The 26294-nt window shown below is 48.8% G+C and overlaps 1 protein-coding gene across 3 annotated transcripts; it reads right to left on the bottom strand.

Annotated features, from left to right (window-relative positions):
• Positions 1-908: 908 nt before the first annotated feature.
• Fbxl19 (F-box and leucine rich repeat protein 19) lies at positions 909-22116 on the bottom strand. 3 transcript variants are annotated; one of them, XM_071605272.1, is made up of 11 exons: positions 21098-22116; positions 18346-18546; positions 16780-16923; positions 16580-16666; positions 16269-16487; positions 15759-15791; positions 13577-14088; positions 5730-5893; positions 5474-5635; positions 1515-1733; positions 909-1410 (listed from the first exon to the last, which is right to left on the bottom strand). In XM_071605272.1, the coding sequence occupies exons 1-11, from the start codon at positions 21137-21139 to the stop codon at positions 1232-1234; spliced, it is 1962 nt and encodes a 653-aa protein (XP_071461373.1). In that variant the 5' UTR covers positions 21140-22116; the 3' UTR covers positions 909-1231. The 3 variants fall into 3 exon arrangements, with proteins under 3 accessions (XP_071461373.1, XP_071461372.1, XP_027804274.1); XM_071605271.1 differs by having other exon boundaries at positions 15630-15791; positions 21098-22115; XM_027948473.2 differs by lacking the exon at positions 21098-22116 and adding an exon at positions 19816-20132 and having other exon boundaries at positions 15630-15791.
• Positions 22117-26294: the final 4178 nt, after the last annotated feature.

The raw sequence follows: 26294 nt of genomic DNA, 5'->3' as shown, positions 1-26294 counted from the left end.
CCCAAGACCCCACCCCAACACAGGAGGAAGGGGCAGTGGAGAGGAGGACCAAAAAGAGTCTGTTACTAAGTTCCCATGGCAACTGAGAGGGGCCATTTCCAGCCTTAGCACTGGCATCGGGAGGTGTCCATTGGCTGCTATTTCCATGGCAACCAGGAGTGGCAGTTCCCTGGGCGAATGGGATACAAGTTTCCATGACGATGAAAGAGTGGGAAGAGCCAAGCTGGAGGAGTCCCATCTTCCCCATCATTGGGCTGGCACCCACCACCCCCAACTCGGGTCAGAAGGGGTAGAGCTGCTCAAGACAGTAAAGCCAGAGATATCTGGAGGCGGTGCAGTCCACTCTGGGTGCCCACCAGTTCAGTCTCAGTCCAAGCTGGTCCCATCCAATCACACTTCGGCTCCCCCAGGTCCGAGGTTCCCCCGGTTCAAGTAACACTTCAGTACAGATGAATGTTCAAGTATTGTGCGGAGAGGCAGGCAGGGGGCTGGGGCACCCCTCACCACTCCCCTGGGCCACGAGTTGAACAGAGGGTAGACCCATGGCCCCCACTCCTCGCAATAGCTGCCATTTTCAGTGACGTTCAAGGAGTCAGAGTAGAGGGAAGGAACTCAAATTTGGGCAGGAGGAAAGAAGAGGGGTAACCCTCCCACGAGGGAGGAGTACTACTGCCCCAACCTGCTCTTGTCCCCCAACCCCCATTCAGCCCTGGCTTTCCTCTTGCTCCCCAAGTCCCCCTACCTCTGATACATGGATCCCCAATTGCTCCTCCAGTTTCCCTTTTTGGCCCCCCACCCCCCACTCCAAATATCTGGTCTTTGTTCTCTGAACCCTTGGTGGTCTCTTTCTGCCCCCCCACCCACCCATCCTCCACCTCCCCCAGCCCCCTGGCTCCCAGTATCCTGTGTAGATACCCTTTCCCCATTCTCCCTCCCTCAAACTTGCACCTTAACCCCCCTCCCACCATCCCTTTGGCTCAGCACCCCCCAGTACCTCTGACCCACTTCCCCCAGGGGATGGACAATGAAGCAAGTGGAAGGGGGAGGAGATGGGAAGGAGAGACCCCCAGAGATATCAGTGCAGGGGGAAGAGAAGCGGGAGGCTGGCTCCGGTCCCTGGGTAGGAATCCCAAGTCATGAGGTGGGTAACCTGGCCTCCCAACAGAGGATGAAATGAAGGCCCGAGGTCCAGGCTCCTGATGAGTCCTGGGGGATGGTGGGGGGCGCCCGACTAGCTGTCCTTGAGAAGTAGCTTCTCCTCTGGGCAGCGGAAGGGACCAGGAGGGCCAGCAGCTGCCAGACGGGCACAAGCTTCAGGTGAGAGCTGGCGGCAAGAGCGCAGGTCTAGTCGGCGGAGACGTGGGCAGCGGCGGAACAGCGGGAGGCAGTGGTCCGTGAGGCGGTGGCAACCTGGAGACACAGCAGTGGCAGCTGAGACCTGGTAGGTAAGTAGGTAGTAGGCACTGACCAGGGGAACCAACAGCCTAGCAAGATGAACAGGCAACCATGCTTACCAGCAAGATTGAGGTGTACCAGGGTCTCTCGGAGTGGAGAAGTGGGAGCTGTGAGGAGGTGGACACTGGGGTCCCCAACGTGGGCGCAGTGGCTCAGGTCCAGGGCGCTCAGCTGGGGTGCATGGCGCAGGAGGAGCCTCAGGGAGGCATCTGTCAGCTCCAGACCTGCCAAGCGCAGTTCGGCTACACCCTGTAGTCGCCCACGGCTCTCTGTTTGCCCTGGACAGGCAAAGGAGATATCAGTACTCCTGGCCATTACCATCGTTGCACCCAGGACTGTCTCCTTTTCCATGTTCCTTAACATCCGTCCTAAACTTGCTCCCATCACATGGGGGCCCCAACTTGCTGTACTCTATGAATGGCTTGCTCTTCTCCCAAACCACCACACCCCTGATCTCATCTGTCCACTGCTCACATCACCTTGTCACTGAGGTTTTCCATGAGTACTCTATTTCCTACCTCTCAGTATCTGACACATTAATTTCTTCTTGTTAATTTTTTTCTCCCCCACACAAAAATGTCAGTTCCATGACAGTTTTATTTTGTTTTGTTTTTTAAGTTGTGAATGAACCTTTATTTCTATTTATGTTTGGTGCTGAGAATCAAACCCAGTGCCTCACACATGCTGGGCAAGCACTCTACCACTGAGCCATAATCCCAGCACTCCCAGAAAGAAATTCTTGCTCACTGCTCTATCCCCAGCAATGAAACACACAATAGGGTGCTAGGGTGCTCAATATAATTTCACCCATTCATCCAACACATAACATCCCTAAAGGGACTACCACTCCAGGCTCACCTCCCTCTTATTTCTCCATAATTAGTTAAGCTGCCCTGTGGAGCCCTCCAGGGCATACCACTAGGTCCATACCACTCTTGCTTGAACTGCTCCCACTACCTCACTCCCTCTAGTCTCTTCTTTTTAGAATCCAGAGAGCTGATCTCAAACTCAAATGTGACAATATCTTTCCTGTGAGGGCTGGGCTGGGGATACAGCTCAGTTGGTAGAGTGCTTGCCTTGCATGCACAAGGCCCTGGGTTCAATCCCCAGCACCACAAAAAAAAAAAGGAGAAAGAAAGAAACTGTGAGGGCACTTCAAAGAAGTCTAGTCTCCTTGGAAGAACATCCCAATTTTTATAAGGTCCTACTCCTAAGACCACCTCTGTTTAGCATACTGCCTGGCTTTCAGAGCTCAGAGGCTTCCTCTTCTCTATCTCCACTGAGAAGAGCTCACATCCCTCCCCACTGCACCCAAAGCACCCAATATGCCTTTCTTCCATGTTACTGGCTCTCAAACTCAAGAGGCTCAAGTCCCCTGGAGGACTGGATTGCTGACCCTACTCCAGAGTTGCAGTAGATTTAGTGTAAGGACTTGGGGTTTACTTTGCTGACAAATTTTCCTGTGACACTGAGACCACTGGGCCATAGACCACATTTTAAGAACCTGAGCCTTGGGAGAGAAGCTCTCTGATCATTATTGTTGTTTACAGATAAGAAAATTGAGGGCTGGAGCTATGGCTCTGTGGTAGAGTGCTCATCTGGCATGTGTGAGGCACTGGGTTCAATCCTCAGCACCACATAAAAATAAAATAAAGGTATTGTGTCCATCTACAACATATATATATATATATATATATACATATATATATACATATATATATATATATATATATATATATATAATTGAGATTCAGATCATAAAGCTGTCATCACATAATTATGAAGTATGAGCCAGGAGACCCAGATCTACTGACTGAGAGAGACTCCATCAGATGCCACAGACTCATGAAACCAACCTCCAAACTTTATGGAATCTGCATGGTGCTAAAACTTTTCTTGCATGAATGTCTAACACTACAAAAAGGATATTTTTATACAGAAATTTAGATGTGGAGCTTTTCCTTAAAAAACTGACCTGGCATCACTAGGCTACTACCCTTCCTGCCTGACAGTAATTGACTAGAATAGGGCTGCCAGTGCCACTCCCAAAAGTCCTGCACCAATGTGTCACTTCTGCTACTTGCCAGGCCACCTCTGTAGGCACTCCATATGGCATGTCCTGAATTCTACCCTCTCCTCCTGTCTTTGGAGAGCTGAGAGCCTAGAGAGGGAGGTATATTTATAAAAACTCCCAAACTTGTGCCACAGATAAAGGGCACTAGATCAAAGAGATCACTTCTGGCTTAGGGGCAAGTGTGGGCATCACTGAGGATTTCCCTGAGGTGGTGGCATTTAAGCTGGGTCTTCGAGGGTTTGAACATGCAGCAAGATAAGAAAAGAATATACCAGGCAATAACTCGAAGAATACACTAGGCAAGAGCCTAGAAGTAAAAGAACTTTATATTTTGCTGTGAGAATGGTACAGGGAGCCAGGAAGCCATGAGAGGAAAGGTGGGAGAAATCCTAACCTGCACAACTGGACTGACAGCCAAGAAAGCTCTTTTCTGCATACTCCTGATAAAGGGAATAAGACAGGAGAGGAAGGTTTGCTCTATCAGCCAGCACTTTCTCACCTCAAAGAACAAACTGCTCCCAATGCCCATCTCACCCTCCTGCCCAAATCGTCCCAGCTCAGTTCAATTCCAGTAAGAGCAGACCATGGGTGAGTGCTCTGGCCTGGCTCTGCCTGACTTACATCAGTCATTCAACTCCTTGTTGAATCAAATAGGCCTCTAGAGCCTTGTCCACAAAATGGGAAGAATCCTAGTTGCTTCCCTATTCTCCTTCCAGGGCTACTGTAGAGCTTGGTGGGGCAGGAAGAAGGGACACACACCAAAAAAAAGAACTGTGAAAGAACTTAGAAAAAGAAGATCCTTTTAATTTTCTTATTTAGGCCACAGCAAATTTCCCTTTGGAAACCTTTCCTCAAACCAGATCTCTCCCTTGCATCCTGATCATCTCTGTGCTCATTCAGTTCATTCACTCACCAAATATTTGCTGGGCAGACCACTGAGCAAGGTGCTGGTTTTGAGCACATGGTACCCTGTAGAGCCTAAGAGACTAGCTAGAAGAATCATCTTGTTTTTTTCTTCTTTTAATCTTTTTTTTTTTTAGGTTGTCAATGGACTTTATTTTGTTTACTAATATGCAGTGCTGAGAATTGAATACAGCGCCTCACACATGCGAGGCAAGTGCTCTACCACTGAGCCACAACCCCAGCCCTGCAAGAATCATCTTAATCAGAACACTTCCCACATGTACAGCACTATGCCAGGGCCTGTTTCCAAGGCTGAGAAGAACTCAAGAGCTCAAGGCAAGGAGTGAGGTGGGGTTGGTCAGGGAGAATTTCTAGAAGGTGGCATCTATGCCAAGGTCTAAAGTATTAATTAAATGAAGGAGGACAGAACATTGAGGCAAAGAAAAGTAGGAACTGAAAGGAACTTGGCAAAGTGGCTGAGGAGGCCAAATGCAGGGATGGCCTAGGTTAGTGGGACTCAGCCATGCTAGGTCTCAGTAACTACAGTAAAACCCTTATCTTTATCCAAAGGGATAAGAGAGGAGCAATATGAGTTTAGAGCACAGGGGTGATATGGTCAGATGTATTCTTCTGGATAGTTCCCCTGGGTCTATTGTAAAGAAGAAACTGGGGGCCAGAAAAGATAAGTATCCCATCTGCTAACTTTACAAGAAGCCCTGAGGCCTCAGTGTCCCTACTCCACATACCTCCAATATGCACAGGCCTCTGCTCCTAGTATGCCTCTCTGCCAATATGGGCCTCCTGCCCCACTGAACTGCTAATCATACCTCAAACACCCTGGGAAAACTCCAATCTTTCAAGACTCAGTTCAAAGCACACCGAAGGCAAATGAACAAATGAATGATAGCTAAGATGGCTTTCCTATTCAAATTCATGTGTTCCTCCAATAATTGTAACACCCAATGAGTCAGAAGAGACCTTAGAGGTATATATCCCCACCTTGCCCAACCCATTCTACAGAAGAGCACACAGAGGCCACACCTGGTTTAGTGTCTGGTGGAGGCAGCAGCAGCTCACGGAGCTGTGAGTCTTTTACATCCTCAATCCAGCGGAGGTCCAGGAGCCGCAGGGCTGGCAGTGGGGCTGAGCCCAGGGCAGAGACAGAGAGCCAGGAGCAGCCAGAGAGCACCAACTCCTGCAGGCCTAGAGGATTTGTGGGGGTGAGGGTCAGGAAGCCAGACTCCACCCCAGGCCTGTCCCCATTTCTACCCTGTTATGACTTGTCACTCCACCCTACCTTGCAGTCGGTTCAGAAGCCACATGAGCTGTTTCTTGGAGACACCTGTCCAGCTGAGGTCCAGGGCACGGGGCTGGCGCCGAACTACCCCACTGAGCATGGGCGGGGTCAGTGACTTCCTCCTGCTCAAGTCCATTCTAGGCCACAGACGTTTGTCGTAGCACCTGCCGGGCACAAGGGGGAGACAGAGGCCTCAGTTCTCATGGAGCCTACCAATCCCCACACTCCCAACAGTTCACTCCAGTTATCCCTCCAACATCCAGGCCCACCCAGGCAGCCTGGTAGCAAGAAGTTCCAGGCTGTGGGCCAAGAGCACTGGGTTTGGGACCCAACTCCATCACTAACTGAATGCAAGACCCTGGGCAAGTCCATTCCTCTCCCTGAGCCTGAGAGGCCTCATTTATAAAATGAAGATAATGATCCAGACTCTGCCTGCCCCACAGGGCTGCTGTAAGATCAAATGAGGTAATTATAGTTTGTAGGCCTTACAGCTTTTAAAACATTTTGCCAAATAACTAGACAAACACCATATACACTATTTGATGTAATGCCAAAGGGATCTTTAAGCAGCCCCCCAACCCCCTACCTTTGAGCTTCTAGATTTCTCCCTTGCTGTTAAGGTGGCTTCCTCATTGGCACTTCTCATCTCCTCTACTAACCTCTGCCATGTTGATAGCCAGCTGCCCAATGCTGGACTTATGGTCCTGGCATTTTCTCTTTGGTTATTGTGTTCCTCCAATTAGAATGTAAGCTCTACAAGGGCAAAATTGGCTTTTCTTTTTTTCTTTTACACTTCAGTAACCTCAGTATCCAACACTTCCAGGTATAAAGTATAGGTTATCAGTATCCAACACTTCCAGGAATAAAGTATAGGTTATCTGTTGCACATTTATTGAATGAATCAAGCCAGTGTGGAATACCTAAAGCTTCTACTGAGTACTTCCTTCCCACACACTTCATTTATATTTTTGCAGTTATTCACTCAGTTTTTGGAAGGTCTGGCAGGTCCTAGGTATTGAAACTACAAAGACGAATGAAGTCTAAACAAAGCTAAACAGGTTTCCTAACCCCAGCACTCTAATTGCTTTGACTAGGCTAACATGCAGTGAATGGGAAAAGGGCTTCCCAAACTTATTTCACCAAAGAACTCTTCCCCACCTCTTCTAAGGTAATTGCATGAACACTTTTTGATACCTTAAGTTCCTTTTTTTAATGTAACAGGGATTGAACCCAGGTTCACTTTACCACTGTGTCACATTCCCAGTTCTTTTTATTTTTTATTTTGAAACAGGCTTTTGCCAAGTTGCTGAGCCTGGCTTTGAACTTGCAATCCTCCTGCCTCAGCCTCCAGAGCTGCTGGTATTACTGATGTGAACCAACATGCCTGGCTAAGTTTCTCTTGATGATTTAGTTTGAGAACTGTCTTCTAATTCAGTAGTCCTTGATGGCATGTCAGGAAATTCCCTCTGGAATAGATGGGCCTCAAAGTCTTACCTAACCTCCCTCCCAACCCCCAAGATACTGAAGGGCTTTCCCTTCAAGAAGCCTTGAACTGGAGAAGGGTTTCCTAAACTCCAGTCACTTGCAGTCCACTTATCTATAGAACATGACTTTACCTTTAAATCATCCCCTCTCTGCACTTAAAACCAGTATTGTTTCACATAAATATAGTAAGCTTAAGTAATAAATACAAGAGGAAACTATTAAATTCTAGCCAGAAGTTGCTATGGCTTTAGGCTAAACCACTTTTGTTAAACAGAAAGACAAGCAAATATTAGAGAAGCACTAAAGATATGATAGCACCCAATAGTTTTAAAGAAGTTCTGTTATTTTTCAAAACTGACAGAAGGATTAAACCATGGTTTTGTATCAGGCAGTCTGGCAGGGTGGTGTGTGCTTATATTCCCAGCTACACAAGAGACTGAAGCAGAAGGATCACCTGAGCCCAGGAGTTTGGGCTAGCCCGGGCAACACAGCAGCATCCAGACTCAAAAAAAAAAAAAAAAAACCACTCAGAGTGTGATGGTGCATGCCTATTATCTACCTCAGGGAGGCAGGAGGATCACAAGTTTGAGGCTAGCCTGGGCAACAATAATACCCGGTCTCAAAATAAAACAAAAAGGGCTAGGAATATAGCTCAGTAGTAGAATGCCTTTGGATTCAGTACTACAAAACAACAACAACAAAAACAAGCAAACAAACAAAAAACCTGCCAGGCATACTCCAGAGCCTCAGTATGATATTTCTGGAATTGTAGAAGCATTCACCAAAGCCCCTCTCCAACAGTCCTCCTCCTACCATCCCTCCCTCCATTCTGGCATTCTAGTCTGCTCCTGATTCCCTCCACTCAAGCAATAAACATAACTCTCTCCAATTCTAAGAATGAAAAGGGAGAGGGGAAATTCTACCTTCAACCCAGCTTCTGCCCTGTCTCTCTCTTTCCATTCAGTGAAATCCTACTCTAAAGCCTCTCTCTGGGCCAGGGATACAGCTCAGTGGTAGAGAACTTGCCGTATGTAAGGCCCTGGGTTCAATCCCCATTACAATAAAAAACAAAAACAAACAACAAAGAAAGAATAAACCCTCTCTCTCTCCCCTTTGACCTAGTTGCAAATTCTAGCTCATCTGCTTCCTTGAAGCCCTTCAGGAAATTGTCCACACTTGGAAGGGAACCCCTCTCCTTGGGGCACTCATAGGTCCCCAATTGTGTTTCTGCACCACTCTACAAGATCCAGGCCAAACCACCTTCCCGCCTACAGACACACAATACTGTCTGGTGCCAACACATTCTGGAATATGCTATGCCTCTGCTGGAAAGGTCAACCACCACAGACCCTTTAAGGCTTGGCTCCAGTACCCTCACTTCCAGGAAGTCTCCTTGACCCTTTCTTGGCTAGAGCCAATCAATTTCATTGCAATTAGTTCCAGAGCAATAGGTTTAAACTTGAGTGGCAGGCAACAATCTTTGAGGGTCTTACTGATACCATGTGTCCAGTTTCTACTGGGCACAGAGCAGTTAAGGATGACAGGGTTCTTGCTATACAATCAGGGGAGACACAGTTTGCAGTAACTGAGGCAGTAAGGGACATGTAAGAGTCAACTTGCAGACTGGAACAAGGGAGCATCCCTAAGGAGACGGTGCCTGAAATGAGGCTGAAGCAAGCAGTTATTCTGTTATTTCCAGCAATGGGAGAAAAGGAACAGGGTAGAGACTGCATCTAGGCCCAGGAGAGAAAAAACTCAAAAGCTCTGGGAACCCCAGGCAGCAGGAACCAAGGGAAGCTCATCCTATATAATGGTGATGAAGACCACAGCAGTAATAACATATGTTTACTCAGGGTTTACTGCAAGTTGGGTACTATTCTTTGCATTAAGCATTCAACCTCACAACAGCCCTAGGAGATCATTAGCATCTCTTTTTTACAGTTAAGAAAAACAAGGGGGCTGGGGATGCGGCTCAAGTGGTAGCGCGCTCGCCTGGCATGCGTGCGGCCCGGGTTCAATCCTCAGCACCACATACAAACAAAGATGTTGTGTCCACCGAAAACTAAAAAATAGATCTTAAAAAAAAATTCTCTCTCTCTCTCTTAAAAAAAAAAGAAAAAGAAAAACAAGGTCCAGAGAGGTTAAGAAACTTGTTCAAGGTCCCACAGCTTCAAAATGGTAGCCAAGTCAAGCTTAAACCAAGCTGGTCTGAATGGAGAGAGCCTAAACTCTGAGCAGGAAGAAGCAGGGCTGAGGCTGCACAAGAGGCTCGGGATGAGGGTTCAATGTCATGGAGGGCTGAATGCCAAGCAACCAACTGTCATGGCCACAGAGCCCAAAGGTGAAGAGTATGAACTATGGGGATCTAAATCCCAGCTTCCCCACCTCTATGGTTGGGGTGTCCTCAGGCAAGGCATGTGCCCTTTCTGGGCCTTCATTCCCGAAACCAAAAATTAAGGCAAAAGACAGCACTTAATTTCAAAGGTTTGCTGCACCAATGATGAGAGACTGTATAGGGTAAGTGTTTAGTGCCATGACTGGAACGAGGTTCATGTCCTGCATCCCTATAGGAATTCACTGAAGGTGATGGAGAGGCGTGGATAGGGAATGATGGTAAGCCAAGAGGAAAGAAGGACTTAAGAGCTGAAGCCTGTCATCATCCTGGATAGGCAGGGCTTAACATCCAAGTGCCCCAACCTATCCATCTTCTGCTTGACTCCAGCAATTCTCTGACTAAGTCATCATCCTATTAAGCCCACCTACAAAACCCTACATTCTAGTCCTAAGCCTCATCTTGCAGAAGCTCCTGGGGAACAAAGAGTTGAACAGTCCTAATTGTTCCCTGCAAACTTACCACCTCCTGGTCCCTGACTACTGTTCTTGGCTCACATCAGCTCTCTTAGCTCCCTGATGCTACTACTGTCCTCCAATCTGTTTACCTCTAGGCCTTCACTCCCAACCCCAATTGATCTTGACCTTGTGTTCCAGTCCCTCCCTTGTCACCCTCTATATCCATGTCCTTGAAAGTTCCAATCCTGGCAACTCAACAACTCCTCCCTGCCTCCCTGCCTGCTGCCCTCTCCCTCAGCTCTTGGCAGATCACTTCGCCTCCCAGTTCCAGGAGAAGATGAAAGTCACCAGACAGGAAAGCCTGCAACTTCCTGCTCTCCCACCTACAAAGTTCTCTCCAGCTCCACCCTCTACTACCTCTTTCTACATACCATCCAAATTTTCCTATTATTTTAGTACCTACTGTATGCCAGGCACCACACTAGAAACCAGGGACACAGCAGAATAAACGGAGCAGGTCCCTGCCTTGGAGTCAACACTCTCAATTTCATGTGGTCTGGCTTTATTCCCCCAACTCCCACATACCACAGCCAAGGATACTAAGGCCTTCTTGTAGCAAAATCCAACTGCTACCTCTTGGTCCTTGACCTCCTGTGATTTGTTACCAAAATCTACCAGTGCTCCTCATTCCACCTTCCTTAGTCTCCCTTCTTTTTAGGCAAACCTCCATCCTTGATCTCTAATTTTTGGGCTGCTCTTTCTCTAACTCATAAATATTGACATTCTATCATCTGCTCTCACATTCCAAGGTGCTACCTTTAGGCTGAAAACCCCCAAACTCACCTTTTTCTTGAGCACCCAACAGGCAGATTCAGCTGCTGTACTAGTTCTCCTGAATTGGCCCACAACCCCTTTACACCAAACAGGTCACAGCTCTTTCATTTTCCCCTGGAACCTGCTTCTCCACTGTGATTCCCAATCTTGGGAAACAGTGCTGTTGCCCATTCATGTTCTTGGGCCACAAACTCAGCTGAGATTTGCCCTGCTGCCCTTATAGCCAATAAGTCACCAAGTCCAAGTAACTGCCCTTCTTAAAAAGGTCTCAACCTGATCCCTTCCCTAACTGCTTCTGTGCACAGACATGGGAGAGCCTCCTTACTTGTTCTACTGCCTTACTAAGTGTTTAGTACCCTTCGAAAACTGTGCTAAGTGCTTTGCAGGAACCACCTCATTTAATCCCCATTGAGTAAATACAACTGGCCCTCAGTATCAAAGGGTTCCACTTCTGTGGATTCAACCACTACAAATCAAAATCATTTAAAACAAACAAAAAAACCTATATTGAACACGCACAGACTTTTCATCATCACTCTATGATCAATACAGTGTAATAATTATTTAAATAACATTTACATTGTATTGGGTACCATAAGTAATCTACAAATTATTTAAAGTACATGGGAGCTGGCTGCAGTTCCTTGTTGCCTATAATCCAAGCAACTCTGCGGACAGTCTTGACTAGTGGTCCCATTTATATATGATCCAAGCAGGAGGATCATAGTTTGAGGCTAGCCTAGATAAGTTAGCAAGATTTTCTCAAAAATTTTAAAAAGGGCTAGGGATGTTAGCTCTATGGTAGAGGGTCCCTGGGTTCAATTCCTAGCATCAAGGAAGACAGAAAGGAAAGAAAGAAGAAAGGGTTATAGCAAACACTGCATCATTTTATATAAGGGACTTGAACATCCTTAGATTTTGGTATTCTGGAGGGAATGGAGTCTTAGAACAAATTCCCCAGACCCTGAGGCAGGGCTATATTAACATGAAAATTGCAGTATGGCCTCTCTATACAGCTACTTCCAGCTACAAGTCTCTCCCCTGAGGCAGAAATGTGTTTCTTTTCAGTTCTGGGTCCCAGGTGCCAAGCACAAAGCTGGCCTTGGAGGGGTCTCTGCAGTTAATTCTCAATTAATACTTGAGGTGGGGTGGTAATCCCCAGCAACTTTTGTAACTATCGGCTTCTATGTTGCAGACTGGGAGCTCTTCAAGGACACAGATTTATGTTCCCAGGACTAAAACGTTGAGCTTTCAGTAAATACTTTTAAAAATGAGTGAATAATAAAGATTACAGTTAAGGCCAAGTGTTTCTACCTCTTGGGTACTCTGCTCAGTTTGTGTACCAGATCACAAGAACACTATGAAGTGAGAGCTTTGATTATCCCAGTTTTATAAATGCATAAACTGAGGCATGGGAAAGTTAAGAAATTGGTCCAAGGGCAAACGCTCATCAGAGGAAGAACAAGTCTGCTGCAGGCGATCTGCCTCTATAGCCTGCACCCCAACCCCCTTTCTCCACACAGACCAGTCTAGAAGTCTAGAGCTGACTTCTAGACTTCATCTCAGAGGTCCGGGAATGGAATCTGAGTTTTAGTCTCTAACTTTGCACTATGGCCTCAGATGTCCCTCACTCCTTCACAGGGCTGCTATTATAAAGAACAAATCAGCTAAAATTTGTGAAACACTCAACAGGAAGCCCAGGCCACAGTGAATACTGGGAAAGAGCCTGAATTACTCACTTAGTAAAACATTTCTTCAGCATCTCTACTGCCCTTTGTCTCATGCTGGGGACATGAAGATAAAAAAGACACAATATGCGATGGGAACATGAAAACAAATAAATGAATGAAGGCTTGTCAACATGCCAAATGCCTCTGTGTGCTCCATTAGAGGAACACAGTGCTGTGGGAGTCTGATGGAGAGAAGAAAAGTTAGATTTGGGAGGATGACTGACATTTCTGAAAAACAAGGGTTAAGAGGCAGTGGGATATATCTGGGAGAATAGGGAGAAGAAGATAGACCAAGTCAGGAGGTCTAAGCACGGCTGTCTTAGAGAAAGCAGGGGCTACCCCAGCAAAGGGATTTCTCATATATAAATGGGACCACTAGTCAAGACTGTCCGTGGGACCACTAGTCAAGACCGTCCGCAGAAGAGGGAGCATGAAAATTAAGTGAGATAGCCAGGTTCAGTGGCATATGCCTGTAATCCCAGCAACTTGGGAGGTTGAAACAGAAGGATCAAAGTTCAAAGACAGCCTCAATGACTTAGCAAGACCCTGTCTCAGAATTAAAAATAAAAAGAGCTTTACTCAGTGGTAAAACACTCTTGGATTCAAACCTCTGTACTGCCAAAATAAAAAAAAAGAAAAAGAAAAAAAGTGAGATATTGTATTACAGCATTACACTTGGCACATACTAACCACTCAATATAAATAACAACAGTTATTAAGAGAAAAAATTCTGGAGCCAGAGGGCCTAGGTTCAAATTCCTGGTTTTAACACTTCCTCTCTGCATGACCTCAGGTCTCAGCTTCATCTGAACAAGGAGGAATAATTTCTTCCTAACAAAGTTGGAGAGGGTTAAATGAGCTCCTAAATGGAAAACAGGCTGCCCACAGTAAATGTGAAAGTATCACACTATGATGTGTACATACTATAGAAGTGCAAGGCCTAGAGAGGATCAGAGAGCTATGGCAGGTCGCAAAGCAAGCGAGACCTCAGGTCTGTCCACCACTCACCAGCGGCTCCAAGTCCGGCAGACTCGCATGCAGATGCACAGCTCTCGTGGCCCAAGGTGCTGGAAGACACGAAGCCAGGCAGCCCGGGGCAGGGGATGGTCGGATCCAGCAGCCAAAGGCAGTGTGTCAGGCTCAGGGCTTCGAGGTGGGGGCCGTACCACATGCCGCTCCAGCTGTGGAGGCCGGGGTGGGGGGGCGGGGCCCAGGGGCCAGCTGAGCAAGGGCCCCCCACTGCCAGGGCGCACAGCCCGCCGCCCCCCACGGTTCTCCTTCTCGCCAGAGCTGCCCCGGGCTGGCCGTCGCCCATTCCGGGCCTCGCCAGGGGCCTCATCCTCACTCAGCGAAGTGCCTGATGAGTCGGAATCGGAATCCGAGTCCGAGGAAGAAGAAGAGGTATCAGGCACCCGCTCCAACAGCTGGCACATCCGCTTGAAACGTTCCAGCTTCTCCCTCTGTGGGGATGGGGATGGCACGGCTGGGCCCTCAGCAGAGGCCAAAGGCGGCTTTGGTTTCTAAAAGAAGACAGGGAGAGGCTGTTCTAGGGCCTGGGACATACTTTCCCACCCCTCTACCCACAGGGAATCACCAGGGAGTGAAGAGCCCAAGGGATGGTCCTCAATTTCAAACTGCTCTCAAATAACATGATACTTCAGCCACCTCTGGACTTCAGTTTTCTCATCTTGAATATGAAGGCACTAATTCAAAGAATTTAGTCTTATGGAAAGCCAGGCATGATAGAACACCTATAATCCCAGTGACTTGGGAGACTGAGGTAAGATTGCAAGTTCAAGGTTGGCTTCAGCAACTTAGCAAGACCCTGTCTCGAAATTAAAAAAAAAAAGAACCAGGGATGTGACTCAGTGGTAAAGTGGCCCTGGGTTCAATTCTCAGAACCAAAAAAAAACACCACCTTATGGGTTTCAATGATTCATAAATTTCTCAAGTCAGAAAAGACAACAGTTAAGAGACCTAGCTTGGGGCTGGGGATGTGGCTCAAGTGGTAATGCACTCGCCTGGCATGCGCGGGGCACTGGGTTCGATCCTCAGCACCACATAAAAATTTAAAAAATAGAGATGTTGTGTCCACCGAAAACTGAAATAAATAAATAAATATTTTTTAAAAAGAGACCTAGCTTGTGGGGCTGGGGATGTGGCTCAAGCGGTAGCGCGCTCGCCTGGCATGCATGCGGCCCGGTTCGATCCTCAGCACCACATACAAACAAAGATGTTGTTGTGTCTGCCGAAAACTGAAAAATAAATATTGAAATTCCCTCTCTCTCTCTCTCTCTCTCTTTAAAAAAAAAAAAAGAGACCTAGCTTGAATGCTGGCTTGTCCATCAACACTGTGAAGACCATTTAATTGTTCATGACATAAAACAGCTGGACTAGGTAATTCTGAGTACCTACTCCACAAAATGAGAGTTCCTATTATAATTTAAGTGGCAACTTGAGCCACTCCTTTTAGACAAAGACACCCAACTAAATGGTAGAAGTAGGTTTGAACACAACCAGATAGAATTCTTGCAAGGTACTATCTGAATTCTGGCTTTGCTGTATGACCTTGGGTAAATCTTTTAACCTCCCTGGGCCTCCCTCATGTTCCTTGAATCTAGGTGAACTTTATAGTTAACAAAGTTCATTTACTTTCATTACAGCATTTGGTTTATATAGTGTCGTGCGGTAACCACAGGTAGGTTAAGAAGATAGCTTCATCCCATTTTACAGATGAGAAAACTGAAGCTTAGGGCAGCTGACCAGTTGCCAAGACCATACACAGTCCGTGGTTGGGCAGAAATTTGAATTCCTTTTAAGACTTAAAAAGATGAGGCAAAAGGGCCAGATAATACCCTAAGGGTTCTAGGGAAGTCAGGAGTTCTTGTAGCCTGGACCCAACCCATTCTTCCACCCCACTCTTCCTAGGGATCCAGGTGCCCTTTGGGGCCATGTGGGGATAGGGTAGGAAAAGGTGAACAGAAAGGGACAATCTCAGTCTCTGTGGTGAAGGGTGGGGCAAGGAGAGGTGGGTAGGGGAGGGAGGAGATCCCCGGCACACCTCCCAGTTCTCGGGAGGGAGCCCAGGGTGGCAGGACGAGAATGCCTGGCTTGGATTCAGAACCCTGGGGGGCAGAAGGCCAGGGCCGCCTGGGTCCGATCCTCGGAGGAGGCAGGCGTCTCCACCCACCTTCTTCAGGTGCCTCTCTCGACCTCCTTTCACCTACCAGGGCAAAAGGAAGATATGGGGGAAGGGGAGACCCCATTAGGCCCTCAGTGCCCACAAACCTATAGTCCATGCCACCTTCTTAGACTACAAATCCCAGAAGCCCCCATCCCAGGGAGAACTCTGAGCATGCTCACCTTGCAACCAGAGTCTCAGCTCACTGAGCATGCTCTCATCTCTTCTTTCTTCCCCCTCAGGCTCTTTCCAGCCCCTCCCTCTTCCTCTGTAGCAGTTAGTTTGAGCATGCGTTCTCCTTCCTCCCTAACCCACCTAGGGCTCCTAAAGCTTCCTGGCCTGTGCCAGTTCTCCCTTACCTGTATTTTCTCTTTACTGTGAACATGATCTACTACCCCAGCCACTCCTGAACTACATCTCCCAACAACCCCTGCTTCCCAGGCCCACCCCCACCAAAAAATGGCCAGTACTACAGCCCCAACATGCCTTGAGCTAGTGAGCATGCCCCATGGGGCTCACCTTTTTCCTTGGGGTGGGGGGCTCATTCCCTGCCTCCCTCTCCTTGCGTTTGGGGGGCCCAGGCATGTCCTCCGGGGGCGGCCCAGCAGGTAGAGGGCCCTTCCGCCTGGGCGGGGGCGGTGGAAGTGGCGGCTCCTCCGTCAGCTTCCATCCACTCCCTAGGCTGGCGCCCTCCTCACCGTTGTCAGCCCTGCGGCGGCCTGGCCCCTCACCTGAATCCTAGGGAGATGGAAACTGGGGTTGAGGCCCTGCACAGCTCCTGACCCTCTACTGACTCAGAGCCCAGAACCCTGCCTAGCCCATTCCCCTACCTTGCTGGTGCGGCCTTCCTGTGTACAGCGAGGGCACTCCCAGCAGTTGGGGATCTCCGCATTGATGACACCCTCAGCCTTCCCCATCTGCAGGCAAGAGGGCAAGGAGTAGATGGAAGGTGCCAATATAAACCCAGAGGCAGTGTGGTCCACCTCCCTGCCCCCTGACAATCTAATTCCAGGGTCCCCAGGGCTATCACCTTCAGGCAGCCAGGGTGGACGATCTCGTTGCAGATTGTACACTCCATGAGGCTCAAACCAAATTTCTCTTCCTCTCCCTCCACTGTGTCCTCCTTCCCAGCCTCCCCACACAAGAGGCACACAGCTGTGTGTGGGAGCACGGGCTGTTGGGGGAGAGGAGGCATCAGGGACCCCAAAAGCAAGCTACAAGGGAAAGACTTCCTTTTGGGGACCCTGGTCAGCAGCTGGGTGAGGCTCAGAACCCATGGGCCAAGCTGAGTCAAATCTTGAATTTGCCTTTTTTTGGCAGTACGACCTTCAGCAACTGATTTAACCTCAAGACACTGTTTCTGCATCTGGACAGCTGGGCAAAGAATCTTTCCCTTGCTGGACTGTTATAAGTATGAGATAATGCATGAGGGGCATTTGATACACAGTTGTAATTAATGTTGTGATTGTTACAGCCAGTGTGACCCTGAAATTATGGCTGGCTTTGGGGAGTGAGAGAAACCACAGGCAAACTGGGACAATAATACTCAGAGAAGGCTGGAGAAGACACGGCAGCAACTTGGGGCAATTCCGAGGTTGCTCAGTGAGCAGCCCACGGGTGCTCTGGATCCTACAGTAAACCAAACTTTGGCAAGACTTTTGGGGACACTAAAGATAGCTGCTGAGTCTTAGGGAAAATGGGAGTAGTCCTCAGACAATGTGATTTTCGGGAGGACAATGGCAATACTGAATCAAATCAGGGATGCTGAAGGTTATGACAGGATCAAGGAAGAAGCAGGTAGAGGAAAAAGAAACAGGAAAGTGAGGCAATGGTTTGGGGAACAAAGGAAGAGAGGGGCTGTGTGGGGAAGAGTCCAACCAGGAAAAAGTAGCTGTAGGAAGAGAGGGAGGTAGTTGAGTGTGGGGAGGGGGATGCAGGATGCAGCTGGCTCCTCGTGGCTGGTAGGGAGGGGCCATTCTCTGGAGCCCAGGGATGCTCAAAGGCTAAGGAAGGCAGAGAGGAAACCCATGTTTCCCTGATGCCTACTGAGTGTATCGGGCCTCATGGTAAGCACATTCATATCCATGCCATTGTTTAATCTTTACAACTCAGCAAAGGAAACATTCTACAAAGAAAGTACCTGAGATTCAAAGTAATATACTCAGGGTCACACAAAGGGGAAGCCTGGCCTCAAATCCAAGACCACCCTGATAGTGAGGAAGGGACCAGAAAAAAGAGACTTTTCTAGGAATCAGGTCTGGGGATGGATTGCATTATGCACAGATACCTCTGGGGAGCTGCCCAACAGAGGCTGTTTTCTATGGGTCTGTGTCTCTGAGAATTGAGGGGGTGAAGGAAAGGACTGTCACATTCTTCTGTTCACCCTAACATTGCCCCTCACATGGAGATAAGGACACAAATGGACATTTAAGCAAATCACTGAAAGAATGAAATAAACAGCAACTCTACAGTACATTCTAGAAAGCACTCATCGGTCACCCTGGAAAAGTACTTGGGGGCTAGGGTGAAAGACAGTTTTGGAGAGGAGTGCTGCGAAGGGGCCCAACAGCGGATGAGTGAGGGGATCGGAACTCACGGCAGTGCACTGCCGTAGCAGGCACGACTGCTTCATGCGCCCGGGCCCCCCGAACTTCTTCATGTCTCGACAGAAGTGGCAGTCCCCGCACTCAGTTCGCACACAGGCCCGGCAGCGACGGCAGCGGGTTCGGCGTCGGCGCGCTCCGGCCCCCGGCCCCCGGCTGCTCGACGACATTGGGGGCGTCAGCAACGCCGAGGGCTGTTGGTAGATGGTAGCAGGGTCAGATGGGCCCAGTGGAGCCCAGGCCCAGGAGACTCCTGGTAGCTCCCTCCAACCATAGGCAGCCAGAGTCTGCCCTCCTACTTAGGGGAAAAATGTCACCCCTTCTGTATGTCTGGGGGTGGGGGGCCACTCCCTCTACTCAAGGCCTCTCACTCTCTCCCTAGCTCATCCAACTCCTCTGGGATCCATGAAAACTGACTTCCTGACCTCACTCCTCCTCTAACACTTCCTCAGTGCCCATACCCTCACCCACAGAGGAGAGGCCTTTCCTCTGCCATCCCCAAGTTAAAACTCCTCAGAAAGGCCAGCAACTCCTAGTCTGTGGCATTACCTTCAGAGAGGTCCCAACATTTCCTCTCTTATCCAAATGTAAAATATCCCAGGCTCTCCCCAGTCTAAAATGCCCAGATTTACCTTCAAGACACCCACAGATTCCTCAGTGGAAACACCAGATTTTTCTTTCTTTCTCCTTTTTCTTTCTTATAGGTAACATCATCCAATTGCTCTTCCCCCAAAACCTCATCAGATCCAGTGGGACCCTTGCCCCCCCATCCCTAATGACCCATCTGTTCCAGAACTTCCCAGGACTCTGATACCCCCAAGATGCTTCTTCAGAGTTTCTTCTCAGTCCAAGATCTCAACTCCTCTGTTCCCCACAGAGCTCCCTCTGCTTCCAGACTTCCTGTAGGACCTATTAGGTCAACCTGGGCAATCTCCCAGATTCCCTGGGATTCTAGAATCCAACCTGACATCTCCAAAGAACTCAGGATGGGCTCAGACTTAGATTCCCCAGCTTCCCAAGCTGCTTTCCATCCCTAATTGTCTGGAATCCCATGGGGGGCTCCCCTCCCCATGGAAACCAGATTCTCCAAGATCCCACATGGACTCAGCAGGCCTGGAGGGTCGCTTCCCAGTCTTACCCTGGCTTCCCCCTTTCCAGGGACTTCCAGACCCATCCATGAGGGTAAGGGGCCCTCCAGCGTTCCAGGGGAGGGGCCTAGAGGGCGGCGACTGCAGGCGGGGATTTGGGGGTGGGGGATTTGCAAGGGGAAGCTGGGTCTGGGAAGGAAGGCCAGTTCCCCAGGGTTGAGAGGTTATAGGAAGGAGGGCTGAAGATGAAGAGTTTGAAGCAAAGGGAGAGGGAGGGTGAGGCTGGAGGCGGGGAAGGTAGAGAGGCCAGGCTGAGGATGAATGGGAGTGGGAGCTGCCCAGGTCTGGGGGTGAGGAGGAGCCGCATGAACCCACCTCACACGTGTCCCGGGAGCCATCTCTCCCTTCTCGGCAGCTCCCGGCGGGTCGGCGGCCATCGGCGGCGGGGGGGCCGGGCGGCGCGGGGCGCGGAACGCTCAGAACGCCGGGGTCCACGGCCCCCCGAGGGCGCTCGGCCCCTCCCTCCGGCGGAGGCCGGGACGGCGGCGAGTGGAGATGGGGGGCGCCGGGGGCGAGGCCCTCCCACGGGCTGCGGCGCGGCCCTTCCAGGGGGAGGTCCTGCTCTGGGGGGCTCAGTCCCTCAGCCCCCCCAGGCCAACGGGGGCTTTTCGGGCGCAGGGTGCTCAGCTTCTGCCCGGGCCCCACTCAGTCCCGGTCCGAGTCCCAGGTCCCCTCCCCCCACCCCGCCTCTCCCTGCGCCCCCGGCCCTTTAACTGGCCCCTTCCAGACTCCCCCTGCCCAGGGGTCCAGGGACCTGCCTCGGCCCCCCCACCGTTTCCGGGGTTCAAGCCCCGCCCACCGCCGGTTCCCGGGGAGGGGGGGGTCGCTGTAACCTGCCCCCCTCCCCTGGGCCCGCCCCTGGACTGCGGCCCCCTGCCCTACGGCTACGGGACTAACCGAGGGGGGTGAAGGAAGCTGCTCCGGCCCCGCCCCCCCAGCCCGCGCGCACCCCCGCCCTCTCCCCCTCCCCCCAGCGCGCGACCCTCGGGAGATAGGGATTTAAATAAAATTTGAATAAACCCCCCTCCTCAAGCGGGAGGGTGGAAGGAATGGATGGAGAGGAGCAAGGAAGGGGGAGGGGGCAGTTGGGGTGCCTTAGCCCCCCAGGTCCCCCGGCCCCGCGCTGCTTCGGCCCGGGGCCCTGGCCGCCTCTCTCATCCCTCCTCAGCTCCTTCCTCCTTCCTTCTCTCTTCCCCCTCCCCTCTCTCCTCCTTCCCTCCTCCTCCTCCTCCTTACTCCCTCCTTCTCCCGGAGGAACCCCGCCCCCTGCCCCCTCTTTCCTCCACCACCTCAACTTTCCAGGACGAACGCGTGCAGGGCACGGCGGGAGTTGTAGTCCTGCGGACTCTGGCGCTACCGTGGGAAAAATGGGACGCTGGGACCAGCGGGTACTACAAACAAGATGGCAGAGGGCGTGCCAAGCCGGGAACCGAGGATGCCGGGAGTTATAGTCCGGTTGCCCTGAGGCTTCCCGTTGTAGAACATAGAGAAGGAGCGGGAACGATGACTACAAACAAGATGGCCTTCTCCCCCGACCCGACCTCCTTCCCAGGCACTCACACGCCCTCTTGTCCACAACCCTCCGCGTGTGTAGTACCTGACGGGAGTCGCAGTCCATCTGCTGCCTTCCCGCTGCCATTTCTACTCGTCAGGAACAATGGAAAGGTGAAAAGAAACGAGGACTACAAGCAAGATGGCGGAAGAGGGGCGTACACCTGACTAGTTGCCGATCTTATGAGGTGCGATGGGAATAGTAGTTTTCTAGCCTTCTAGTATTCCTTAAGAATGGCGGAACCGGTGGGATGAAGAGACTACCATAAAGATGGCAGGCTACCTAGCCTTTCCTGGTCGCTTCATTCGGCCACCTTGAGCATCTTGCCCGCCTATAATATCAAAATCCCGCACCCGGTGGCGCAAAGCCTGACGGGAGTTGCAGTCTTCTCGGCTCCCCTCTATTATCTTCAGTCCAGACAATGGAAGGGATGGGGCGGGGACTACAACCAAGATGGCGGCCAAGGGAAAGAAGGGATGGCGGCATGGGATTTGTAGTCCAAACGCTAAGACTATTCCCTGCGGAAATGGGAGAGAGGACTACAGTAATAATGGCAACCTGGTAACTCGACCTCCGCTCCAGTGCCTGCTGGGGGACGTAGTCCCTTTCTGAGCTCTATACAGAGAAAGAACGTTGGCTGTTGAAAAGTGCATCACCGCCGACATGCCTAATTGAGAGCCAACGGAAACGGAAAGTCTCTTTCCGCCTCTCCTCGCCATCCCTTTCTGAATGGCTTGCAGGGAAATGTAGTCCCAAGCTTTCACTCGCCAGTGGAGGAGAATTGGTGTCACCAGTGGGTATCGGTGCGGGTGAGAGACAAACATCTGAGAGATCCAGGAACACAGAATGCCCGCCTCCCCGTGTGGTGAGGATTTCATATTTCAAAGGAAGGCTCTTAAAGGAAAGCAACAGTGATCAATATTGTCGCGACAAGGGAGGCGTGGTTCTCGCGGAAAGTACTCAGCGCTGTTTTCCCTGGGAAAGCTCGGACGCCTCACATCCAATGTTTGTTCCCCTAAACCTCTGGGAATCCAGAGGTTGTATTTTACAAGTCACGAGGCTCCAAGGAAAAGACTCAGGAATTACACAAAATCCCCGCCCCGCCCTGGGAAGTCACCAAATCTCGGTTTTCTCACCTGAAAATTGGGGATGATGATACCCACCTCGAAGCAGAGTTAGAAGTGTTAAGACAATGTTCACGAAAGTGCCCAGCTCTGGCACGGGGCACGTGACGGTAGTTCCTTTTTCGAGGTCCCTTCCAGCCCAGCCGTTCTGGGAGCCCAGGAATCCATCATGCCGGACACAGTTAGCCTCTGTGAGAAGAAAACTGTGACGGGCAGACTACCCCCATCTTGAGTCGCCCCCTCCCCGCCCTCCTCATCTGGGTCCTCCAGCATTCACTACCTAGTACTGCTCCCAGGGGGCGCCCATTCTCCATTTAACTGAGTTCCTACAAACTGGCCAAATACCTCAACCTGAAATTGTAGGCGCTGCACGCTGTCCACTCTAATGCCTTGCCTGACTTCCAGTCAACCTTGGAGGGCTCTTCTTAGACCCTCAGTCGCCAATGCAAATGGGACTGCTTTCCACCTCTGCCCCGTCTTACCTGCCTTCTAGATCTTCCTCCGTCTAGAAAACTGCTCACTGCTGACCCCAAACCAGCCCCCTCTGCTTCCCTCTCTCTTCTGCGTTTGGGGGCCCTGCGGAAGACTTGGTGGGTGTGGTTTTGTCAGGGAAGTTAACGCTGGCCAACGTAGTGTAAAGTCCCAAGTTTGCAGGGACTAGACTTAAGCTGAACTGAGGTTCCTTGCAGCGCGCACTGTCAGAAGTCAGGAAATTCTTGGCTTCCACAGAATTGCCTGTCTGCTGTCTATCCTCATTACTTTAATGTAGCTTCAGGGCTTTCTCAAGTGCATTTCTTGGACTTGATATGCCCTTTGCCACCTCCCCTCTCACGTCTCCACCCAGTTCACTGTTTAATCTTCGGATCCCTAAATGCCACTGTCCCAATGAACTTTCCTGTTATCTTCATATGAAATCCATTCAATCACTGTAACCTGTAAGCTTTATGAGGAGTTCACATGTTACTAAGGGCTTTCAGCATCTCATTTGATCCACATAAGAATCCTGGGAAAGCTCGGACGCCTATAAGGGTAGAACCCCATTCTATAAGGGTAGAAGCCCATTTTATAGATGAAGAGAACTGGGGCCCTCAACTGTACACAGCAGATGAATAGTAGGGCCAGAATTTAAAACCAGAGACCATGCTCAGAACTACTACAATAGCCATAGACTGGTCAAATCCAGCTATGTGTTTTTAGTTTAGTATAGATAGCAACAACAAATTTCTTTTGCAAAAATGGATTTCTAGTTTCTCTTGAAAAATCCTGAAATCTAGCAGTGCTGGGTCTGCATTCCTTGAATAAGAAACAGCTGTAGCTGGGCAGTGGCTACCCCTTTTGGAAAAGACACATGCTCTCTGGTTTCTCCCAGTCTTCACCCTGCTTGCTTGAGACCTAGCATAATCTTTGTGGGGCCCATTCCCATCAATGGAAACCACCAGAATAAGCTTATTGATGCCAAAGACCAATTTTTATACTGTTTATAGCCTTTCAGTACTGGGCACTGTGCCTGCACCTGCAGCTGGTGGGTAGAGGGTAACATATAAAGAGGTTGCATTTAAAGATACAGGAAAGGATAAGGGTGAAGCTCAGCAATAGAGCATTTATCTAGCATGTGTGAGACACTGCATGTCCCCAGCACTGCAAAAAAAAAAAAAAAAATTTTTTTACTTCATAAGTGAAATGTGTACCATGAGCAGATAGATATTGTGCTTAAAATATAAGTTGAACATGACTATAATCAAGCCACATTAACATTAAAATATAAAGACAAAACAGCCTAGAAAAATGGTGCATGCCTATGGGCAGAAAGATGGAAAGTTCAAGGACAGCCTCCCCAACTTTGGCCCTAAGCAATTAACAAGACCCTATCTCAAAAATACAAAATAGGGCACTGGGATGCCCAGGCAGGAGGATTGCAAGCTCAAGGCCAGTTTCAGCAAATAAGTGAGACCTTGTCTCAAAAAGTAAAAAAAAAAAACTGGGGATGTAGCTCAGTGATAAAGTGCTCCTGAATTCAATCCTCAGTACCACAAAATAACAAAAAGTGATGTTCTCTGTCTTACTTATGTGTTTGGTCTTAACGTTTTGAAGGATGGCTAAGGCCATTTGATAATGGTGGTTTCCTATGTGAAACCACATAGGAAATCACATAGGGTGAAGGCCCTGCAGATCAATTTCAGAAACAGTTCATGCCTTCCAGTCTTCAGGCGGAAGCTACTAAAAGGAGGACACCTGCCTTATTTCAAAACTGCTATCTTGGACCTGAGATTAGTTTTTTTCAGTACTGGGTATTGAACCCAGGACATTCTATCACAGCTAATCAACAAATATATGAAAAAATGCTCATCATCTCCAGCAATCAGAGAAATGCACATCATCTCACTCTGAAGCCAGATTTAAAGTTAGGAAGTCAGTGTAGTTAGGTAAATCGGGTCTAATATCATGTAAAATCCAAAATGGAGGCCATGTTGAGAATGAATTCCGGGAAAAGCAGAACAACTCTTGGAATGTTAATGTCCCCAAGGCCCAGAGCCCATCCCAAAGAAATGTTAATGAAGATTACTTCTTTGGCCCACCTGTGCCCCACCCTTCACCCTTCGGGCCTTCCCACCTACATTCCATCACTGAAAGAAATACAAAAAGGGGACACAACTGCACTTCCATGGATTCCATCTCTTGGGTTCCCGTCTTCCTCCCTCCGGGAGAAGTCTTTTCTGCTGTCCTTTAATAAACTTCTACTTTCCACTCTCACCTTGCCTTGGCGTGCTTCTCTGGTGTTATTCTTCAACATTGGGGAAGCGAGGACTTGTCACCGGTCAACAGCGGTAACAACTCCAGTCAGAATGGCAGCTATTATGAAGGCAAACAACATTCAATGTTGGCGAGGATGTGAGGGAAAAGGCACACTTTTACATTGCTGGTGGGACTGCAAATTGGTGCAGCCAATATGGAAAGCAGTATGGAGATTCCTTGGAAATCTGGGAATGGAACTACCATTTGACCCAGATATCTCTCTATATATGGAAATATATATGGACTATAAATACGGACTATACCTAAAGGACTTAAAAACAGCATACTACAGGGACACAGCCACATCAATGTTTATAGCCACACAATTCACAATAGCTAAACTGGGAGCCAATCTAGCTGCCCTTCAGTGGGTGAATGGATAAAAAAAAAAAGTGACATTTATATACAATAGAATTTTACTCAGCATTAAAAGAGAATAAAATCATGGCATTTTCAGATAAATGGATGGCATTGGAGAAGATAATGCTAAGTGAAGTCAGCCAATCCCAAAAAAACAAATGCCAAATGTTTTCTCTGATATAAGGAGGCTGACTCATAGTGGAGTAGGGAGGGAGAGCAATGGAGGAATAGATGAATTCTAGATAGGGAAGAGGTGGGAGGGAAAGGGAGGGGGCAGGGGATTAGCAAGGACAGTGGAATGTGATGGACATCATTATCCAAAGTACATACATGTATGAAGACTTGAATTGGGTGTTAACATACTTTATATACAAACAGAGATATGAAAAATTGTGGTATATATATATATATATATATATATATATATATATATATATATATATATATATATAAATAAGAATTGTAATGCAAAAACAAAACAAAGTACATGTATAAAGGCATGAATTGGCGTGAATGTACTTTATATACAAAGATATGAAAAATTGTGCTCTATATGTGAATAAGAATTGTAATGCATTCCACTGTCCACTGTCATGTATTTAAAAAAATAAAATCAAGGGGCTGGGGATGTGGCTCAAGGGGTAGCACTCTCGCCTGGCATGCGCATACAAACAAGGATGTTGTGTCCGTCGAAAACTAAAAAATAAATATTAAAAAATTCATTCTCTCTCTCTTAAAAAATTTTTTTTTAAAAATCAATAAAACTAAAAAAAAAAAAAATTAACACTTCTTGAACCTTGAATCAGATTTAACTCCTATCCTTTCCATCTGTCCTACTGGCAAGCTTATTAATTAAAATAAAATTTGGTCTAAACAACAACAACAAAAATAGAAGTATAATAATTGAGTACATTTTTTTCTTTGCAGTGCTAGGGATTGAACCCAGTGCCTTGCCCTGCTAAGCA

The sequence above is a fragment of the Marmota flaviventris genome, chromosome 19 (genome assembly GCF_047511675.1).
Source record: "Marmota flaviventris isolate mMarFla1 chromosome 19, mMarFla1.hap1, whole genome shotgun sequence".
NCBI classification, from domain to species: domain Eukaryota; kingdom Metazoa; phylum Chordata; class Mammalia; order Rodentia; family Sciuridae; genus Marmota; species Marmota flaviventris.
This window is presented reverse-complemented; position numbering and strand designations above follow the sequence as displayed.